At 41.7% G+C, this 22,475-nt stretch overlaps 1 protein-coding gene across 2 annotated transcripts; it reads left to right on the top strand.

Moving 5' to 3' along the window:
* The first annotated feature begins 451 nt into the window (after nt 1-451).
* LOC142150211 (hepatitis A virus cellular receptor 1 homolog) lies at nt 452-22,226 on the top strand. Of its 2 annotated transcripts, XM_075205417.1 has the most exons (5): nt 452-540; nt 9,504-9,584; nt 14,893-15,150; nt 21,328-21,431; nt 21,869-22,226. In XM_075205417.1, the coding sequence occupies exons 1-5, from the start codon at nt 489-491 to the stop codon at nt 21,926-21,928; spliced, it is 555 nt and encodes a 184-aa protein (XP_075061518.1). In that variant the 5' UTR covers nt 452-488; the 3' UTR covers nt 21,929-22,226. The 2 variants fall into 2 exon arrangements, with proteins under 2 accessions (XP_075061518.1, XP_075061519.1); XM_075205418.1 differs by lacking the exons at nt 21,328-21,431; nt 21,869-22,226 and adding an exon at nt 19,636-20,136.
* The last annotated feature ends 249 nt before the right edge of the window (nt 22,227-22,475 follow it).

Genomic DNA, 22,475 nt, shown 5'->3' with positions numbered 1-22,475 from the left:
CAGTCCTCTGAAACTCTCTACATTCATTGGATGGCTGGGATCACTAGAGTTCCGGCTGTCATTGATAACCTTGTTCCACCTATGCATGTAACGGGTGGGTGTTAAGGAGTCTAAGCAAATCCGCCAATCAGCCACAATATTTTACACACTAAGGGGTATATTTACTAAACTGCGGGTTTGAAAAAGTGGAGATGTTGCCTATAGCAACCAATCAGATTCTAGCTGTCATTTTGTAGAATGCACTAAATAAATGAAAGCTAGAATCTCATTGGTAAATCTAGCCCTATGATTGTGTTAGAGATATGTTTCTCAGTGAGTATAGATCCTGTACAGACAACTGATGCACGTGTGAGCATTACAAATTAAAAATATTTTTTTCGATTACGCAACTACTGTGATGTACTTCCTGATAGCATTTCCTGAAACCTCTGGTTTCTATAGTACTCTTTGAATGATATTACAAACTCTCATATTGTTCTGTAATATATATGATGAATATGTTTACCCTATGGATTCCTGTTACTGTCCTGTGCATCTCAGGTAAGTGCCTGAATACTCAATTATAACAAATAATTCTTGCAGAAGATAGATTTCAAGCAATGCACATTTTTATTACTAGAAAAGCTACCACACAATATATATGTACAGCACTACGGAAGATTATATCTATAGTAAAACCCTATACCTAAAAATTTTACACAATTTGAAGAAATTGCCAGATCCACGGAGAAACGCGTTTGCACTTTTTGTATTGCTCTTATTACTTGCCAACTTTACATTCAACTAATGCAGATTATTGCTATTTATATTAGGTTGTTGTTTTTGACAGCAGTGCTGCTCTACATATTTTTATTTCACTGATTCATTCATTGATTTTCAAGCTAAAAATTTCCTGCTAAGGAGCATATATTTGGTGGTTGCACAAGCCCAAATCCCCATGTTTCACTCCATCTTACTATGATAAAGGAATTCCTAAACTGAGAGCACTGTGGGAACTGTGTGGCTTATTATTGAATATATTCCCGAGCATAACATTAAAACAACATATCTTTTCATAGTATATTACAAAGATAGAGCTGATTTGCCAACTTTGTTTATTTAATGTCATACAATTCATTATCTTTGTGCTTTCTGAAGCTATTTATGTGATCTGATGTTGTTAAAATGTGTCTACCCTCAATCTCTCTTATATTTTGTATAACGAATGAACAATTACATTGTCTATAATATTTATTGTGGATATATCTGAGCACACTAATCTTTACTGCTAATCTCTCAGCACTTGGATGTATAAAAAGACTCATTAACAACTGTTGTTGAAGAGTTTTCTTTTATTTTCTTTTTATGGCTTCTTTCTATGATTTAAAATTGGAAACCGGAAACTATTTAATTATGTATTTATTTATTGATGTGTTTCAGTTTTAGGGGTTGCATAATAAAATTTAGATTTTTAAGCTAGTTTAATATTTTGATATACATAAATGGTTTTATATATCACTAACCACCATAGCATTGTATATAAGTATTTTTCCCCTAATATTAAGAAGTTTGACAATATTCTTTCATATAGCAGCTTTCTAAACCTCAAAGTAAAATAAGTTAAAAAAAAATGTTAAAAAATGCAATTAAACTTTTTTGTTGTTAACTAAAATTTAAATACTGATCACATTGACACATTTCAAATAACTGTACGTACACCTTTTATTTGCTTTTAAACTAAACGTACATTAAAAATAAACTGACTGCATTTTTCTGTTATAAACACAGCTTTTATTTGGAACTCTTGTGCAATATCTATCATCTATTGGCAGTGGCTTATCTATTTTTAAACCACTTAACTTGTGCAATTCCATAGCGTATACACATTTTCTTTTCCCTTACCGGTGTACGGATTTTTCCTTTTCCCCTCTTGTAATCCTCAATTCACATGAACACACATTGATCAACTTTGTCATTAATTGTTCCTCTATTTTTAGTTTGTCTCTCCATTTATATGGTGCTATGGAATTTGTTGACTCTACATAATTAAAGAATAATAACGATGATAAGGCAAGGGAAATTAGGCTTTTTCTAAGCATATATAATTTAGGCAGGGGATAGGAACATTTTAAATACATTATAGAAATTTGTGTTAGCAGCAAACACTGAAACCTCACTATCACATTCCTATATTGTACACTTTCCATGCACAAAAGCTGTTATAGCAGAGGGTAATAACATCTGAAAGTTTATAACAACCGGATTTTTCAAAGAAAGATAACAGAGGGCGGGGATTGCCCGAGGTAACATAAACGCTGAGGAGGCAGGTAAAAGAAAAGCAAAAGCCTAGCAAGAGTTAACTCCACTGGGGGGCAGGGGTCAGCCAATCAGTGGGGAGGTAGGGGGCAGGATTATAGCAGGGAAAACAGGATAAGGCCAGGTCTTGGCAGTCAGCTTCCCCCTTTCACTGCTGGAGAGTTTACCCACCCACCCAGTCCCTAAATTTGGGTTGCTAGAGCTGGTTTGGTATAGAATTTTTTTTTTTATTTTTTTTTTTATGGTTCTCAGTGTTAGGTCAGTTGAGTGATAATTTCACAAACAGTTTGTGTGGCGGTAAGCAGCCCAGTCAGCAGACAATTTGGTCACACTCATGACGCAGTAGGCACTCCCCCCTTAGGGGGTGAGCACTTAGGGAGTATACCCCCTCGGATTTAGGGGGCTCCGCTTGGGCGGGCGGGCTCCAGCCGTACCCAAACTAGTGGGGCGGAGTATATAGCGCATGGGTGTGGCTTAGGGGCTGATTGGTCTGCTTATTTTGGCCACCTCTTCTCAATATATTGAACATTTCAATAAATTACTGACCTTTCATTTAGCCAAAACAAAGTCTCCGTGTCTTTATTTCATAGTGGTATGTTAACTCTGTCAATAACACTGTAAAGGTAAGATGTCACCCGTTAAGCGGATTATGCAGGGCTGGAGGTTAATAAACCTCATCCTAGGAATTCTAGGTAAAGATAAGCAAATCTAGCACCTGGTCCCTGATGCAAAATCTAAGCCAGCTTCCCCTCACACTTCTCCATCATTAACAGCACCTAGGGGAAAATTCAGTTAGGCACTGACCCCTGTGTTTTGGTTTTGGTTTTGGCTTCGGATCTGGATTAAGTTCGTGTTTTGGTTTTGGCAAAACCACCTTCGCGTGTTTTGGTTTTGGATCTGCATTTTTAAGAAAAATATCTAAAATATGCTAAAATCACATAATTTTGCTCTTTTGTGTTACTACATTATTATTATTAACATCAATAAAACTAATTACCAGTCATTTCCAGTCAATTTTGACCACCTCACAGGTCACAATATTATTTTCATACACATTTGGACAAAGACTGCAGGGAGCTGGCTGGATGCTAACCGACAGAGCAACGACACAAACACATGGCAGTTCATGGCACATCTAGGAAACATTGCCACACAGCAGTGGCAGAAAAAAACGAAAATATGGACCCACCCACCCTTATGTAAGATATTCAAAAGGACTTGTACAGTTTAACAAAGCAAGCACTCCAGCGACAAGGAGTGCCACTTTTGTGGCCGAATTGCTTGGTTTGTTTGGGCCCCCACAAAGCAAGCTAACAATAGCTTAGCTGCCTTAAGCCTAACAGTGCTGTCAATGAACTCTACATTATTAAACCATGTCTGCTTGTGCTGCATCTTTAATCTCCTTCTCCTCTCTGGATACCTCCCTCTCATCCCTGAAAAACTGCCAAACTTATGTAGAAACAGGAATGGATATTACAACTGGAGTCGCATTAGATCTTCTTCAGACAGACTGTGACACGGAACATGTGAGCAGCATGGAATCCGTCATGTTGAAATATGCTGCATTGAACAGAGATTTAAACTAATATATAGATGCAGCTGAGGAGACATTATTTAATTTAAAACATGACCCACTGGATGAGATCCCGGATTTAAAAGAGCTTTTACACGAGAGATACACTGCGCTCCAGAAGAATAATACAGTTTAAAGAACAGCTAAGAGACCTGAAAAAACAAATGGGTGTGTCACTGGCCCCTGCAGACGAAGATTTGGAAGATGAAGATGTCACCCAGAGCTCTCCTATAACACAGTTGGAGATGGTGAACCCAGTGAAAAACAAAATATGTGGTCACATAGGATGATTGAAAACAAGCTTCAGAAGGGTACATCAACCAGGTGTCTAAAAATTGGCTGTGATCACTCTGACATGAGTATATCGGATTTTGTTCTAGACAATGCACTAAAAAGAGCCTTTGACATTCACAACAAAAGAAAAAGGTCATCACTGAGCTTCGAGTCGACCAAATCCCCCAAAAAATTAAATATAGCTAGTTACCTTTGATATAAAGTGCACATTAAAGTGCAGATTACAAACACTGCAATAATGATGCAAAGTGAAAGGTTTGAGTAGTACATATACACGTCTATTTATACAACCATGCTTACATTACTTCTGCAAGCAACATTATTTTTTGTTAATAAAACTGTTGTCTTTATACCGTTAAAAAATGAATAACTCCATCTTTCTTTGGATGTTGATAGTTGATAGTAGGATCAGGTGGAGTTACGGCAGAGGTGTCATGGTTTTTGGTCAATTCTTTTACAGTAAACCAGACCAGATGTCAAAATGTTGTGCTAAGTCATCTGCATCATCAATGAGTGTATTTGAGCTTTGAAAAGCACACAACAGTAAATAGCACATGTAGGTAACATTGGCACACAGCGGTAGCTGAAAGGAAAAGTGGTGCAAGATGGAATTGTCCTTTGGCCCTCCCGCCGACCCTTATGTTGGATCTTAAAAAGGAAAGTTTAACAAATTAAGCACTTCAGCGACAAGGAGTGCCCCTTTTGTGGCTAAAGTGCTTGGTTTGTTTGGGCCCCCACAAAACAAGCTAACAATGGGCTTAAGGCACCTTAGCTAACAGTGCTGTTAATGAACTCTACTGTGGCACAATGTTGTGCAGAGTCATCTGCATCATGCCTGTGTCTCTTGGGAAAGCTAAGTTTTTTCCTAGCAGCAGTTGAGTGAGAAACTGAGCAAGGAGACGTTGTCCTGTCACGTAACACTTGAGCTATCAACTTGCTCACCAGCAGCTCCTTGCATCTTTTGAGATCTGGGTCAGTTGAAAACAAAGAGAAGACATAGCTCTTAAACGTAGGATCAAGCAGAGTCGCTAAAATGTAGTGATCCGATTTCAAGATTTTGATAACTCTTGATCCTGGCGAAGCGATTAAAGTATTTGATTTACAAGTCCGACATACGTAGCATAATTGCTTTGTTTCACCTCCTCCTTCAGTTTCTCAAGCTGCTTTTCCAAAAGTCTAATTAAGACAATCACTTGGCTCAAGCTGGCAGTGTCTGAACTCACCTAACAGGTGACTACTTTGAATGGTTTCAGCACCTTGCACAACACGGAAAGTATTCTCCACTGCGCTTGAGTAAAAGACATTCCCCCTCCTTTCCAAATGTCATGGCTTGTGGAGTAAGCGTGGATGGCTCTTTGCTGTTCCTCCATCCTCAGAAGTATATACAGGGTGGAATTCCACCTTGTTACCACCTCTTGCTTCAGTTGGTGGTAGGGCAAATTAAGTTGTTCTTGTAGCTGCTGCAGTCTCCTACATGCTGTAGCAGAATTCCGGAAATGTCCAGATATTTTACAGGCCACAGACAGCATCTTCTACACGCCCCTGTCATTTTTCAAAAAGCTCTGCACCACCAAGTTTATTGTGTGAGCAAAACAGGGAATGTTTAATGGGCAGCACGGTGGTCAAGTGGTTAGCACTTCTGCCTCACAGCGCTGGGGTCATGAGTTCAATTCCCGACCATGGCCTTATCTGTGTGGAGTTTGTATCTTCTCCCTGTGTTTGCGGGGGTTTCCTCCGGGTGCTCCAGTTTCCTCCTACACTCCAAAAACATACTAGTAGGTTAATTGGCTGCTATCAAAATTGACCCTAGTCTCTCCCTCTCTGTCTGTCTGTCTGTGTGTGTATGTTAGGGAATTTAGACTGTAAGCTCCAATGGGGCAGGGACTGATGTAAATGAGTTCTCTGTACAGCGCTGCGGAATCAGTGGCGCTATATAAATAAATGGTGATGATGATGATGATGAATGTGATGGAATTCACCCAGCTGTAATGCTCTCACGATATTGGTGGCATTATCAGAAATTACATATCCTGAGGAGAGTCCAAGTGGGATAAGCCATGTTGCAATGACATCCCTTAGTTTTTGTAACAGATTGTCAGCTGTATGCCTCTAGTGAAGCCGGTGGTACACAGAGTAGCCTGCCTCGGAAAAATGTGACGTAGTTGGGTAGATGCTTCTGCTGTTCCTGCTGCTGAAGGCGAAATATCAACCCAGTGGGCTGTCACAGTCATATAATCTTTAGTTTGCCCAGTTCCGTTTGTCCACATATATGTGGTTAAGTGTACAGTACAGGTGAGGAATAGCTTTTCTATTAAAATGGTGTTGTGATGGTAACAGGGAACTCAAGACCTCAATTAACTGTCTAAAACCAGCTGCCTTAATAGTGGATATTGATCCCAGATCTAATACTAGCATAGTCGCCGTGGCATCTGTGATCCACATTGCGACTGGGTGACAGCTTTCATATTTTGCTTCCTCTTGCAAAGGATTGTTTAACAGTCAATTGTTGTAAACTACTAGTAGTCTTCTTCTTGGTCTGCTTCTGGGATGAAGATCCACCCCTAGCAGCACCAGTAGCAGCAGCAGTGGGAATAACGCTCAAGAATTCTTCTGAGGAATCCTGGATAGTGGAGGAGTCATCTAGCCTTAGCAACTTGGATGCAGGACTCACTCCAATCGCTACTGAGAATATTGATGAGGAAGGTGTTGTGGGTGTAGATTGCAGGTGCCGGGATCTAGCTGAGAGAAGGGAGGTAGCTGATGCTGGACTGCCTGTTGTTATTTTTTAGCATAAATTTCAGATTTTCCCAACAGTTTACCATGTACTCTCTTCAAATGGCGTAACATGCATGAGGTCCCTAGATGGTTAAGGTCCTTACCTCTACTGACTGTGGCTTTACAAATCCTACAAATAGCTAGACAACTGTAGTCAGGATTTGGGTAAACATAATTCCACAAATAAGAGGTGGATTTTTTGGTGCAGGACTTACACAAACAACATCATCCTCATCAACATCCTCATTAGCGTTGTCAGATACACAAATATCCCCCTCATCCTCTTCCAATTCCAAAGTGGCATCCTCAATTTGTGTATCACCGGCTAGACTTGGGCTGCTCATCCACACATCTGCAGAAATGCTGAAAGGAGGCTTCTTTATGAATACAGTATCAGAAAGGTCAGGCTTACACATAGCACTCGTGGATAGACTCTCCTGCCAGCCCTATTATTTGAATTTCTGTTTCAGCACTGAACAATGCCACCTCTCCTATTTCTGAGTGAATTATGACACAGTAAAATGTCACAGTAGACTTTTAATAACACTGCCAGCACTTTAATTGGAATTTCTGTTTCAGCACTAAACACTGCCACTTCTTCTATTTCTGGGTGAGGCACGGCACAGTAGAATGTCACTGGAGACTTTTAAGAACACTGCCCCCCCCCCCTCCTTTTCTGTTTAGCTATGACGCTGCCCAACTGCACTGGAGACTGCCAACAACCCTGCTACACCTTCTGTGTCTCTCTGTGAAATGGCGCTGGATCTCCGTGGAGAGTGATAGTTATACAATTCAAAACTTGCAAGATCCGACGATGCAACAATGACGTTTTGCCTCGTTTTCACTTCCGAGGGCGCACGAAAGTACCGAACCGGCTCAGCTCCGTACACGGATCGGCGAAGTTCGGGTGGGCTCAGTTCTCAGAGAACCGAGCATCTCTAGTTTTTACTCAAATGTCGGCTCATTTTACCTCGTGTCTCATAGAGATTCGAGGAGAAAATGAGCATAGATTCTACACTGTATTAGCCAGCAATGTGTGCAGCCTGACATGTCTGGCACCTCGCGGATAATTAAGTTTTCCCCCTAGTAAACACACAGAAACTATACACATTGCAACTACTTCATTCACAGACATTTTGGCATTATTGCTTGATTTTTCTTGTCATACACCAGCTCCAATGTCTCCTGATTGCCCCCTTCATGCCTGCCCACCCTAGCCTCATGTCTTCCCACCTTGTCTCATTTCTGTCTTCTTGGGGTAGATTTGTCAAACCTTCTAAAAGGAAAAGTAGAGGTGTTGCCCAGATTCTAGAATGTACCAGATAAATGATAACTAGAATCTTATAGGTTGCTATGGGCAACACCTCCACTTTTCATTTTTAAAAAGTTTGATAAACCTACCCCCTTGGCTCTGGTCCTCCATTTCTCGTGTCCCTTTTGTTTGTCTCACCTTCTGTCTGTGCATGTTCTTACCGATTCCCCTCTTCTTTCATGTTCAGTTCCACTTCAAACCTTCTTGTGTCTACTAGTAGATATAGGGGACATTCTCGTCCTAAATTCTCACAGGAGCACTGAGTGGTGACATCTGCAGGAGAAGGGGGAAGAAATAAACAGGTCCGAGCCTGCATCGCATATAGAAATTGGAGTAAGGCCTCAAAATTATAGTGGTGGTAGGATCACTTGACCTTCTTCATCACGTTATCACATGTCGTGTTATGTATTACTACTAGCATAAAAATATCTGTTTATATTATAATGAATGGTAGAATACATGCATTACTATTAGCTACATAGGTAGATGGAATGTTGTGGATTTTGGGGTCATGGAAATCTGCTGTGCTGAGGAGTTTGTTTGTGTGAGGGGGGGGGGGTGAAGCAACAGTGATCAAGGGGGGAACAAAACTTATAAATCCAGATCTGCCACAGAGATTAGATATTTTCTATCAAGAAGAGATAGAAATAGAGGTGTAGAGGTATAGAGATAGAGGTGTAGAGGAGACCTCTGGGTCTCTACTACACCTTAAGTAACTGTAGTAATAGTTTTAGCAAAGTCCAAATCGACAACACTCGTCGTAATATTATGATATAAGAATCTACTCACTTTTTCATAGAAAGCAATATGATTAGACATAAAATGATCATAAAACCATAGTTACAGTACTTACAGTAGGCGTACCAATGTGACACAATTCATCAGGGAGGTGTTTGTCTGGTCTTAACCTTGGCGCAGATAAAAGTATTCACATATTTCATATTAAATTATTTTCCATAATTGGTGGAGGGTGACAGCGATAGAAGTCATCTCTTGCACATAAATGAAGGAAGTCTACTTATCTGGGAAAGGGGTGTTGCACTTGTGACCCAGCTTATAAATTCATACAGTAGGTGGTAGATGGTCTCCATGATGAAATGGGGCATATCAACATAACTCTACATAATGTACTGTGATGTCTTGGTGAATAAATGAGCACAATCATATATCTGTAATGCGTTCTAATAAACTCTCCAGTGCGCTACAATAATGACTGATGTTTCATTAATTGTCCTCTCTCTTCTCTCTGCACAGGTCTGTTAGCAGCAGCTGAAAATGTGACAGTATCAGTAGATGAAACATTGACGTTACCCTGCACATATTCTGTCAGTTATGGTATGTTATGAGCGTTTTGTCGCTATCCAATAACGATTGTCGAATCTCGATTTGTGTTTCCAACGCACAAATATTTATTCTCAAAAAGTAGCAGAATATATTCAAGCGAAATAATAATAATAAGTACAGCAGTTACTTATCGCAGGCGCTCTGGATCCAGTGAACAGTCATTCAGGTCTGAAGTCTGTGGTCAAGGGGACTGAACACTAGGGGCCTGATTCATCAAAGTACGCAAACTCATGTTTCATACTTTGATTGACGCAAACCCTTATATTTGCGTTGGAGTTTGAGATTGAGTTGACTTTGAGTGCCGTATCTGCTCTGTTTGCACTGCGTATGTGGTGTTTTTTACGTAGCTCAAGTCCCGTTTAGCAGATGCGTATGAGTTTGCGTACCTTGATGAATCAGGCCCTAGATGAGAGCTACTGCTTATATGCAAAAAGAAATACAGTGAAACAATGCAGATTGTGTGGCTTGCTTCTATTGGTCCAGATTTCAGGAAGGTCCAGGGAGTTGCAGATCATAGGCTAGTTTAAGCTAAAGAATCCAAAGGTGGGGGTCATCTCTCCAGGGGATGGGTGTCAGAATTTCCCAGGTATGACCACGGAGAGAGCATAAGTGGTTAAAGTGGCTTTATTAAGAACACAAAAACAATCCATTGTGGCACAGATATACCGAAATGGACAGACAGAGCAACCGTTCAATGGGATCAACAATTTAACAGAACTTGGTAATGCAGACTGGAGATGACAACTTGGTAATGCAGACTGGAGATGACAACTTGGTAATGCAGAGTGGAACAAACAACTTGGTAATGCAGACTGGAGATGACTACTTGATAATGCAGACTGGAACAAAGCACATGGAAATGCTCACAGGAGTGACCTGATGATCTGGCCCAGACTGTTTGAAGCAGGCAGGTATAAATAGGCCTCATGCAGCTGAAACCACTCCCAGTGATCAAGGAGAATAATCAAGTAGCACAGTGGCCCCTTTGGTGGGCAGTGGTACTACAAGTGGAAAGCATAACAAATCCAATAGAGTCACAGCAGACAGCAGCTGCAGAGTGCAAGTCGTGACAGTACCCCCTCCTTAAAGGGCGGATTCCAGACGCCCAAATACTAAAGTCAGAGTCATAGTCCAGAATTGGGCATGTATTTGAGAAGTCTTCATGCAAGGACGGAAAGGGTATAGAAACCACACCACAAGGGAGTTGAGATCCAGGAGAATCTTTCTTCTTCTTCCTCTTCTTCATGCTCTTTTCATGGTTTTTAGAGGGTTGCTGGAAATGGAGCGAAGAAAACGATAATCTCAAAGTGGGAGTAGCTGGAGATAGAACATGTGGCATAGATGAAGCACTGGGAGTGAGATTGGCAAGTGCTGGTGCAAATTCTTCTATCACGGCCTCAGTAAAAAGCTGTAAATCAGACAGGATGGGATCCTGGGTTTCAATTAAGGGCTCTGCCCATTCCAGAGCTTCCCCTGTAAAGTTGGCCAACATGTAAAACATTTGCTTTCGTGGAGTATCAAGGAGGTTGGATACAGAGGGAAAATAGGATATACAGAATTTAATAAGCGTCTAAAATTTCTGAAAATCCCCATTGAAGGTAGGTGGTTGGAAGACTTAAACAGAGGATGAATTCGAATTAGCGAATTAGCATGAGACTCGGCCAGCTCGGGTTGAACATACATCCCTGGGGACTCAGGCAGGACACCTTTGGCAGAAAACAACCCGGACTGGGCAGATGACTTGACAGAGATCCCGGATTGGGTGGCAGAGTTGACAGGGACAGCACTGAGAGAAGCCTCGGGGCAGACAACGCTGTGAGAAACCTCGGAGGGGGCAACGCTGTGAGAAACCTCGGAGGGGGCAACGCTGTGAGAAACCTCGGAGGGGGCAATGCTGTGAGAAGCCTCAGGGCAGACAGCGCTGTGAGAAGCCTCAGGGCAGACAGCGCTGTGAGAAGCCTCAGGGCAGACAGCGCTGTGAGAAGCCTCAGGGCAAACAGCACCAAGTGGCGACTCGGGCTGAACCGCATGGACAGGCAACTCGGGCTGAACCGCATGGACAGGCAACTCGGGCTGAATCGCATGGACAGGCAACTCAGGGTTGAACCGCATGGACAGGCAACTCGGGCTGAACCACATGGACAGGCAACTCTGGAGCGGGCTTTAAGGGCAGCGCCCCCTCTGGAGCAGACTGGAAGGGCAGCGCCCCCTCTGGAGAAGACTGGAAGGGCAGCGCCCCCTCTGGAGAAGACTGGAAGGGCAGCGCCCCCTCTGGAGAAGACTGGAAGGGCAGCGCCCCCTCTGGAGAGGACTGGAAGGGCAGCGCCCTTTCTGGAGAGGACTGGAAGGGCAGCGCCCCCTCTGGAACGGACTGGAAGGGCAGCGCCCCCTCTGGAGCGGACTGAAAGGGCAGCGCCCCCTCTGGAGCAGACTGGAAGGGCAGCGCCCCCTCTGGAGCAGACTGGAAGGGCAGCGCCCCCTCTGGAGCAGACTGGAAGGGCAGCGCCCCCTCTGGAGCAATTTGTAAGGGCAGCGCCCCCTCTGGAGCAGACTGTAAGGGCAGCGCCCCCTCTGGAGCAGACTGTAAGGGCAGCGCCCTCTCTGGAGCAGACTGTAAGGGCAGCGCCCCCTCTGGAGCAGACTGTAAGGGCAGCGCCCCCTCTGGAGCAAACTTTAAGGGCAGCGCCCCCTCTGGAGCAAACCTTAAGGGCAGCGCCCCCTCTGGAGCAAACTTTAAGGGCAGCGCCCCCTCTGGGTTGAACTGGGGAACCCGGGTTCTCATGGGAGCAGATAACGTGTCTGGAATGGAGACAGACGCTTGTAACTCAGAGCTAGAGATAAAAGTTGAAGATGGTCGGAGTCTACGGAGTGGGCAATCCTGTAAAAAATGTACATCACTGGCACAGTAAAGACACAGTTTGTAGGTCCTCCTGCACCATCGCTCCTCTTCGGTCAGGTGAGGGCGTGGAGCACCTGAAAACCTGGAATTTGTTACAGGAATATTGGGAGGTACTGCTTGCAGAGAGTCAAAGGCAGACAAATTTGGTAATGAAATGTTAGCAGCATAGTTAGACTCCTTACAGCAGGATGTATTAGGGGTGGAAACTGGAAGTTGCTTAAGCACTTGGTTCAGCAAGGAAGATACTTGCGCTATTTGAGTGCGAAGTTGAAGAATGTCCACTTGGAGCAACTGGAACAAGGAATTTTCGGAGGAAATAGCAGCCATGGTCTTAATGTTGAATACGGAGTAGGTCACTTCCCTGGGAATCCTTTCCAAAAGAGATGAAAGCCGTGCAGCAGCAGGCTTGGTTTTATGGCCAGATCATACTGTCAGGATTTCCCAGGTATGACCACGGAGAGAGCATAAGTGGTTAAAGTGGCTTCATTAAGAACACAAAAACAATCCACCACGGATTGTGGCACAGATATACCGAAATGGACAGACAGAGCAACAGTTCAATGGGATCAACAATTTAACAGAACTTGGTAATGCAGACTGGAGATGACAACTTGGTAATGCAGACTGGAGATGACAACTTGGTAATGCAGACTGGAAATGACAACTTGGTAATGCAGACTGGAACTGACAACTTGGTAATGCAGACTGGAACAAACAACTTAATAATGCAGACTGGAACTGACAACTTGGTAATGCAGACTGGAACAAAGCACATGGAAATGCTCACAGGAGTGACCTGATGATCTGGCCCAGACTGTTTGAAGCAGGCAGGTATAAATAGGCCTCATGCAGCTGAAACCACTCCCAGTGATCAAGGAGAATAATCAAGTAGCACAGTGGCCCCTTTGGTGGGCAGTGGTACTACAAGTGGAAAGCATAACAAATCCAATAGAGTGACTGCAGGCAGCAGCTGCAGAGTGCAAGTCGTGACAATGGGCTCCGATCTTCCCGCCAAGATTCCTAATCCAACCAGACCATAATTCCCTAACATTAATAACTTGCGTATACATTCTGCGATCTCTTCGCAAAATGAACCGGACAGTCGCAAATGTAAAGGGGATTAATATGATACCACACATGTCACTATTCCTTTAACCTGTACCATATGTTTTACTGATATGCATATAACTTATAATATTACACATGAACACTACTATATTTCAACATAAATAACTATGTGTTGCAACTACCATTAATGTGTACTATTTTACAAATGTGCGTGTTTGTGCGAATGTATGTGTGAAGATACCGGGTATATCTGGCCCAGTGCTACCCAGTACCTTCTAGGATTCGTATGGTCACTCAGGCAAAATGCAGTTATAAAAATACAACAGTATATTTATTGTCATACAAACAACACTAGAATATTATATACACACAGTAAATAAATGCCAGGCAGATTTACCACATCATCCGTCCCTTACCCCACTAACTTAAGAAGATAGTCACCTGGCTGTCCAGACTTCACAACCAATGGATTTCTCTCAGCTGCATATATAGACTCTACTTAGAGAACGACAACTCAAAAGCTAGATCTTGCACCTTCATGAATGAAATCCCAGAATGACCACCCTCCCCCCTTGGAGTTGTTCCTTATATCCCAGGTCTAATTTCCACAGTCTTTCCCCTCCCTGGGCAAACCCCTGGGTCTATTCTTCTTAACCATTGGTCAGTGCAGGACTAGGGGGTTTGGACAGGGCAGTGAAGATGAGATGTCCTTTCACAGAAGCCCCCTGCTGGGATGCAGACAGCACGTCTGGACTAGTCCTAAGGAGAACAATTGATGCTAATTGGCTTCCCCTACTTCCAAGGATAAGGTAAAAGTGAGCCCCTCCTAAAATTAACCCCTTACACTATTTTGTGATGTCACAGGGTCCCCAGCTGTTCCATGCTTCCTGTAGAGGAAGGAGGGGGAGAATGAATGCAGCTCCAGCCCTCTCACCTGTATCCTGGTCACTACCTGATCTTTACCCATAACCCTCCTGGCTTCCGTTTAAGGACAATGAATAACATTACTGCAAGTCATCAATATATAATACACAATATACATATGTACACTGAACTACAATGTCCCCTTAGCCACATGTTATTGGACAATGCAGTTGTAGTCTGGTGAGCTAGGGAACAAAGCATGGGCTATAAAAAGTATTTGCTATAATCCACATATCACACTCGTTTTGTCACAGTATGTAAAAGCGTAAATACTGTTTGTTGCCATGTGTTGCGGCTGCGTACGCCCTTCCATGCCGTAGCGCGCCATACGCATCTTTTCAGACAAAGACAACCAAGTTTGCTCGATTTTAATTGAAATGACTTTATACAATTTGCTGACTTCGACAGGTATAGCCACAATATGCTGGGGACGAGGCAGCTGTCCATTCTCTAAGTGTATCAATGTACTCATCTGGACAGATGGCATCACAGTGACCTGGAGGAAATCTGACAGATACCATTTACTGGGGAACATATCACAGGGGGACGTGTCCCTGATCATCACTGGAGCGACCGCGGAAGATGAAGGAACGTACTGCTGCCTCGTAGGGATCCCAGGATGGTTCAATGATGTGAAAAAGGAGATAAGGGTAAAGCTACGAGAAGGTGAGAAACCCTCTATTCCTTTTTTTAAAACAAAACTTTACATTAATACTTTAAAGCAACATTCTACCATTGTATTCAAAGGAGGTGTGTTTACTAAAAAGGAAATATTTCCATAATCCATACAAACCAGAGAATTCCGACAGAACCGAATTTTGGGATATCGATTTGAACAGTCTCGTGTTTCTTGTGCCAAATTCATATCTGAAACCGAGGCAAAAAGTCATATTCTGATAAATGTCTTGTGTGTTTTGGATCAAGGTCTTCTATATATAGCCCCCCTTCTGTTATTATTTTTGAATTGATAGCATTTGGGTAGGACGTTTGCTGCAATTGCGTGCTCATAAAGTGACTTGTAGAGAGTTGGACAGGGTGAGAGAGCAATGTATATTGAAATAACTGTGATTTTACTGCACAAATCTTAACAGTTTAAACAGCTGTAGACAATCAGTGGCTACTGGTAGTAATAGCATATTTGTAACCTAATTAGGAGTGTACAGAAAACATTCTTTCATGCTTTTAAAATCCAAGTGTTTCAATCTGAAGGCAATTGTGTGAGGGGCAGTATCACATCTGTACTAGTACGTGGCCAAAAGACATAGTGCTGTGAATGACCTGACATTGTGTGCTAGCACTGCTGAAGGGATGAGGAGGATGATGATGATGCTACCAGCACTGTTGCTGCTGAAGGCGATACACGTACCCAGTGGGCTGTCACAGTCATGTAGTGTTTTGTTTGACCAGTACTGCTTGTCCACATATCCGTAGTTAAGTGGATAGTTGGTACAATGGCATTTTCTAGGGACTGAATGACTTTGTGTTTAACCTCCTGGTACAGCTGAGGAATTGACGTTTGAGAGAAATGGAATCAAGATGGAATTTGGTAGCATGGACACATGACCTCAAATAATCTGCTTAAACCTGATGCATTGGTGGAGGAAATTGCACACACATCCAATGCTAACGTAGCTGTCATGGCTATAGTGATCCGCTGTGCAACATGATGCAGGCTGTCATACTTGGTTCCTCTCGCAAAAGTTTGTTTCACAGTCAATTGCTGTTGAGAACTATGGTAAGTCTTCTTGGTCATTTTCTGTATAGAAGTTACACCCCCAAAAACAGCAGTAGCAGCCCGAGCTCTCAAAGATTCATCTTGGGAATCATGGATTGCATTAGGGAGTAAGTTTGTATTTGCAAATTGGATACTGATAATAATGAGGAGGTTGATGAAGACTGTATGTGGTATCTATACATTCTGCTGGTACCTGATGCTGGAATGCTTGTCACTATACCTGATTTTCCTGGTTTTGACAAAAAACTTGAATGAACTCGCTGCAAATGTCGCAACAGAGAGGAGGTGACAGGATGGTCAAAGTCCCTACTTCTACATATTGTGGTGTCACAAAGGCTACAGATGCCTTGGCAAATGTTGTCTGGGTTGGGATAAAAAAAAATTAACATGCAAGAGTTGGATTTTTTGGTCTTATGCCCTGGCAAGACAATGCACTTATCGTGGACATGAGGTTATGCCACTGGTAGCTGCCTTACTTGGACACAATCAACATTATCCTCATTATCTTGTTCAAGTCCAAAACAGTCATCATTGTCAGATACACATTTATTTCCCCTCATTCTTTTTCACATTAGCAACTTTACAAAGTAGTATCCTCTATCTATCTATGTCTAAATCATCATTACTACTCAGCCTCACATTTACAAATGGTTGGAAGGAGGCTGCTCTATAATTACAGTGTCAGAATCTCAAATGTCAAACTCACATATAGCAATCATGGACACTCTTAGACTCTCCTCTGGATTCTGTGAACAGCCAATTTGTTCTTCATCCATTTCATGCACTGATGTGGCTGTTTTGGGGATGACAGACCTACACTCAGAACGAGAAGATGGTGCATGGGAAGATACAAAACATGCATGACTGTGTTGGGCACTCGGTTTTGCAATGGGCTTTCTAGTATGTGTAAGAGCAGTAGTAGGACCACTACTAGCAAAATGTGGTCATGGTCTGAACATATTCTTGCCACTGTGAGTGGTTTATGGAATGTTAGCTGTTTCCTTTTTTTAAACTTTCTTTTTTTTTTTTAAACAAATATTTATTAACGGCCAGAAAATATGAAACAAGAATCAAATACATTTTAACATGAAGTTGAGTGCATAATAAAAAGAGACCTCCATACGACGGAGAGGACAGAATTCAGACTATTTAAAGGCATGAAAAAGGGAAGAACGATAGTTTTCTTGAATTAATGAGAATCACAGAAAAGGAAGGAAAACCTGACCTGGGTTCTATGAAAAGAGAAAGAAGGAAGAAAGAATGAAAGAGAGAAGAGAAGAGTAAAGAGGTAACAAATAGAAGGTAGGTAGAAGAGTGGCATGGCAGGAACCACCCTTGGGGTAAGAGGGGAAGGAGATAGATCACTTTCATCAGTAACTTTTCCCTTAATACTTACATCAAGAGCTGATGTTTTCTTTGAGATTGACAAACACTCTTTGGATTAGGAGCGCCCATTCTTACAGTTTATTCCTATATGAACTTTTTTATTAGTAGAGGTTGAAAGCACTAGTACTGGGATGTTCCTGATCTATAAACCGATCCATGATTGACAACATAAGTAAAGCTACTTGAAGTTGGAACTGCCACCACACCACATGAATGCCCAATGAGATAAGGAAAAATACCTCGCAATGCAGTCCCTGCTCCAAAATATCCTTAAAATTAATACCATTGGAGTGTTAGAAACAAGTTGCTTTTTTTTGTATGTTTTGACAGCACCCTGTCTTTTGACCACTTACTAGTATAGATGTGATACTTTCCCTCACACAATAGCTTTCACAGTCAAACACTTGGATTTTAAAAGGAAGAAATATTTTTTTTTAATTGGTCTGCTGATGAGACAAGTTACTCTCTGTGTTGCATGATTCATTAAGAAACATACCGGTGTCAATCTGTTGGAAAAACTCAGGAATGTCATAGCAAAATGGCTCACCCAACTATGAGACTCCTCATGATTCCTCATTGCCAATACAGGAGCGAACATTGTCTGTGCATTACGATTTGGAGAATTTCAACACGTACAATGCTTTGCACACACAACAAACTCGGTTGTTTAGAACTTGTTAAAAAATGAGAAGCTGGTGCTATAGATCGGGGTGTGGCCTATTAAAGTAATTTTGTCGCTTACAAATAATCATTGTCCAATACGATTGTTGTGGTTCCAAAGCACAAAGATATTTAATTGCAAAACATAGCAGGATTTGCAGCAAGCCATTATTACGGATATATTACATATATTACAATAAGGCAGGAAAGTATAAAAACATGGAATACATTACATCTCCTCTAACGTTTCATCCAAGCCCAGGATAAGGTAATCATGTCTGCTGTGTAGTCGGGCAAAGAGTGAGAACAATGGGCCAGCATGCTTATATGCAGCTTCAGTATAGAAAAAAAGCAAAATGTTTAGGGTCAGGGTTTAATGATGCTCCAGTTGCCTGCTGGTCATAGGCTAATTCAAAGGATTTCTCTGGAAAGGTGTGATCACCTTCCCCCAACAGCTGAAAACATGTGCTTCTCAAGGAAACTAACCCAAACCAGTTCTAAACAAACTTAAAACACAATGTCATTTTGATCATTCAATCTTTTATCTTCCATAACTATTGATCGCCGGAAGCGATCGCAAAGCCGAAAGTAGCGGATTAGAGATGGTAATGTGCAGATCAAAATTACACTAAACATGATACATTTCCTATATCCTGACCCTTAGATGCTTTTAATATATTATCATTTATGCATGAACAATCTAATACATTTTACTAATAAATAAATGTGGATTGGAACCTTAATAAATGTGCATTATTTACAAGTGTAACTGCGAATGTAAATGTGTGTGTTATGAATCTGTGCGATTGCATCATACCACATGGCGTATTAATCGCAATAGCACGATAAAATTTCTGGGAATTTTTGACATTCAGCAACTGCGAGTAGAACATTGCAGCAGCTGGAAAAAATAAATAAGACCTGCCATACCACCAACTGAAGCAAGAGGTAGTAACAAGGTGGAATTCCACACTTTATATGCTTCAGCAACTGGGAGAACAGCAATAAACCAATAAGACCTATACAGCAACCCATGAGATAGGGAGAAGGGGACATACCACCTTACTCCAGAATACTGGAGAATCATTTCAGTTTTATGGGTTTGGCCACCTTGATGTGTCTTTTCTATAATTACAATTTATTACTCCCTCTCCAATGTGCTGTCTAATGTTGATGTCAAAAATGGTCATCATCTTCAGCACAGAACAGTTTTGTGGTCCATGAAACAATTTATACTGTACCTGAATACAAAGTATGGTAGAATCAAACTTATAAGTTATAAGGGTGTTATGATCTGCCTTATATCTTTGTGTGCATTTTACCCTGTGTTATTATTTGCCTTGTTTCCCTGTGTGTATATTACCCTGCAGTACCTGTGATCCTCCAGAGGAGCTGCTGTCCGGCCGTTCTTCTATCAGGGGCTAACTACCACTGCTAGTTAATCAGCCACACCTGTCTGTGGCCTATTTATGCCTGCTTGTTCCAGAAGCCTTTGCTGGTCATTGATGTTCCTAGCCTGCTCATGTGTTTCTCTGTTCGTGATTTACCTGCATGTTTCTGACTACTGCTGCAAACTGGTTTCAGTTAAGTCATGTGCTGCATTTCTTTATTATTTACTGCTTGTTTGCCAAGATCTGGAAATCCATTGTTCCATTCAGCCTGAACTGTTACTGTTTATTTTTGCCTTACCTGGACTATACTTTTCTGCAATAAACAGTTTAAAACGTTTATATCACATGTCTGGCTCCATGGCTGTAATTAAGGAAGTGGTTGTGAACAGAACCCTAACAAAGGGTAGTAGAAGCAGTGACATTTTACAGTACAGAACCTATATTCATGAACATACAACAGAAGGCTTGCTCCAAGCTCACTCTCTTTCTGGTCAGGCTAATACTTGTATTGCAGTTTATGAGCGGATGTTATCTGGGCTCCCCAATAGCTAAGTATTCTCTTATTACCTTAACTCTAGAGCTGCAGATCTAACTATCCTTACTATGTTTCAGCACGGAGTAGAAGTGTATTACCTAGTTTCCATTCTAGCTATCTGTGGCTGAGCGTTGTGTATATAGGGAACCCAAGTTGTCATTATCACCATGGGCCTAAGGCACTGTTAAGCTAGCCCTACACAATCTAAATAATAATCTAAAACAACCACAAACATATTTTTTGAAAGCTCCCTTACAGTCCTCCAAATTTCTGATGGCCGTAAGTCTCTGAAGCATTTGGATCAACCCTAGTCTGTGTTAGGGAGTTTAAACTGTAAGCTCTATTGGGGCAGGGACTGATGTGAGTGCGTTCTCTGTACAGCGCTGCGGAATTAGTGGCACTACATAAATAAATAAATGATGATGATGATCAAGACAAGTCATTTAAAATTAGTAATTTTAGAACCATTCCCTACTACTAAACATGCCCAGAATCTGTTACGGTGCTGGTAGTACAGGTCTGATAGTCAGAGCAGGCCTGAACACGACCAGATGCTGAGTCTACTAGGTTCAGAATAAAAAGGCAAGACACGATGTAGATCTTCAATATTTCAATGATTGATAAAAACACATATACATATACACATATATATATATATATATATATATATATGCAGATGATGATATGCAGATGTCAATTAGCCACGGCAGAGCATGACAAGGATAAACACAATAACACATGAACAGACTTTCAGCAGGCTGTGAATCAGTAGAGGCACAATAGAGAGAAAACAAAGTCTTTGTAATATGCCAAGATGATACTTGCAGCAGGGGAGTCCCAGTAGAAGTGCTCCAGCACTAGGTAGAGAACAGAAACTCATACACAGGGACAGGATACACAGGAGTCCAAGGAATCAGGCTAGCAACAAGTTGCACTGACAGTGAGCAGATGTCAGTGCTGAGTTTAAATAGAGCAGGTTAGAGTGCCCCTCCCTGATGGGAGAGTCATGTGATGCACAGAAAAACAGAGTGGACAGGGAAAGTAACAAAACCTGGTCAGGATTGTTACAAAATCTCCATAGGAAACATATATTGATCTGTTCTGTTCTGAAATAAGTTATTTTTGTCTCTTTCTAGGCCCCGCAAATTATAAAACTTCCTCCAAAATGTCATCCTTTTCCACAGCTAAATCCATACTACAATCTGCCACTGTCACTGCTGCTGACACAAGAGAGAATATGGTAACACACTACTTTTCATTTTAATTTATTCTATTACTATACAATATGAGTCACATAGATGTCCTACAAAAAATGTGAAAGATATATATTGGACCATTCCATGAGGACATAACTGCAAAAAAAACTGAAAATAAAAAGTTTGTAGCATAAATTTGGTGTATTTTGAGGAGCACAATATCTGACTGTAAGGCAGGGAACACACTGCAATGTTTTCAGCCAAATATTGGGCTAATCAGATGATAAACGACCGGTTGGGCCAATATCACAGTAGTGTGTACCCTGGAAAAAAGGAACGATTATCGTTTCAAAGCCCAATATATTGTTGAACGAGATTTTTAAACCCAACTTAAAATCTCGCTCAACGATGGAACGATTTTGTTCAAATTCAGTAGTGTATATGCATTCACCTCACGACTGTCTTTGTCCTGTCCTCGCAGAGGCTCCGTCACTCCAATAAGAGGCGTCCAGCCCCGAGGTATAAAGAAATGCACCAATGAGCTGGCGGCAAGGGGCGGGGAATGGAGATATCACAAGAGGGATTGGGCGATGAGACGAGGATTGTGATGACGCCATTTTGCAATGCACTTTGGCCCTCCTCCTAGTCCAGAACTTTAACTAAGACTAGAGGAACTTAGTGAGTTATGTGTGATTACTCTGTAGAAGAAGAGAAAGAAGAGATGTATTTCTTCACATAGGCATCTGCATTTACATGATCTTATCACTTCTCAGTAATGTCCAGCACATTTTATCAGATATGTGATCATTTTATTCTATTTTCAACCACCTCACACTTCTCTATTTCTATTGATTCATATATCTGCGCTTTTACTTGCTAAATATTCTGTATGAAATACTTGTAGATGTGTGACAAATAAATATAAGTTTAATGCACTAGGAAATTGCGATGGGGCTTCCTGGTTGCCCCCCAGGGCTGAAACTTGCCAGCCCGCCCCTGAATGTGTCCACATGAATCAGCATTTTGATCGGGACTTTATTTTTGTGGTGTCATTGGTAAAACCACTAAAACTATCGAATCGCTAGAAT

The sequence above is a fragment of the Mixophyes fleayi genome, chromosome 4 (genome assembly GCF_038048845.1).
Source record: "Mixophyes fleayi isolate aMixFle1 chromosome 4, aMixFle1.hap1, whole genome shotgun sequence".
NCBI classification, from domain to species: Eukaryota; Metazoa; Chordata; class Amphibia; order Anura; family Limnodynastidae; genus Mixophyes; species Mixophyes fleayi.
Note: the sequence above shows the minus strand (reverse complement) of the source record. Positions and strands in the feature narration are given on the sequence as shown.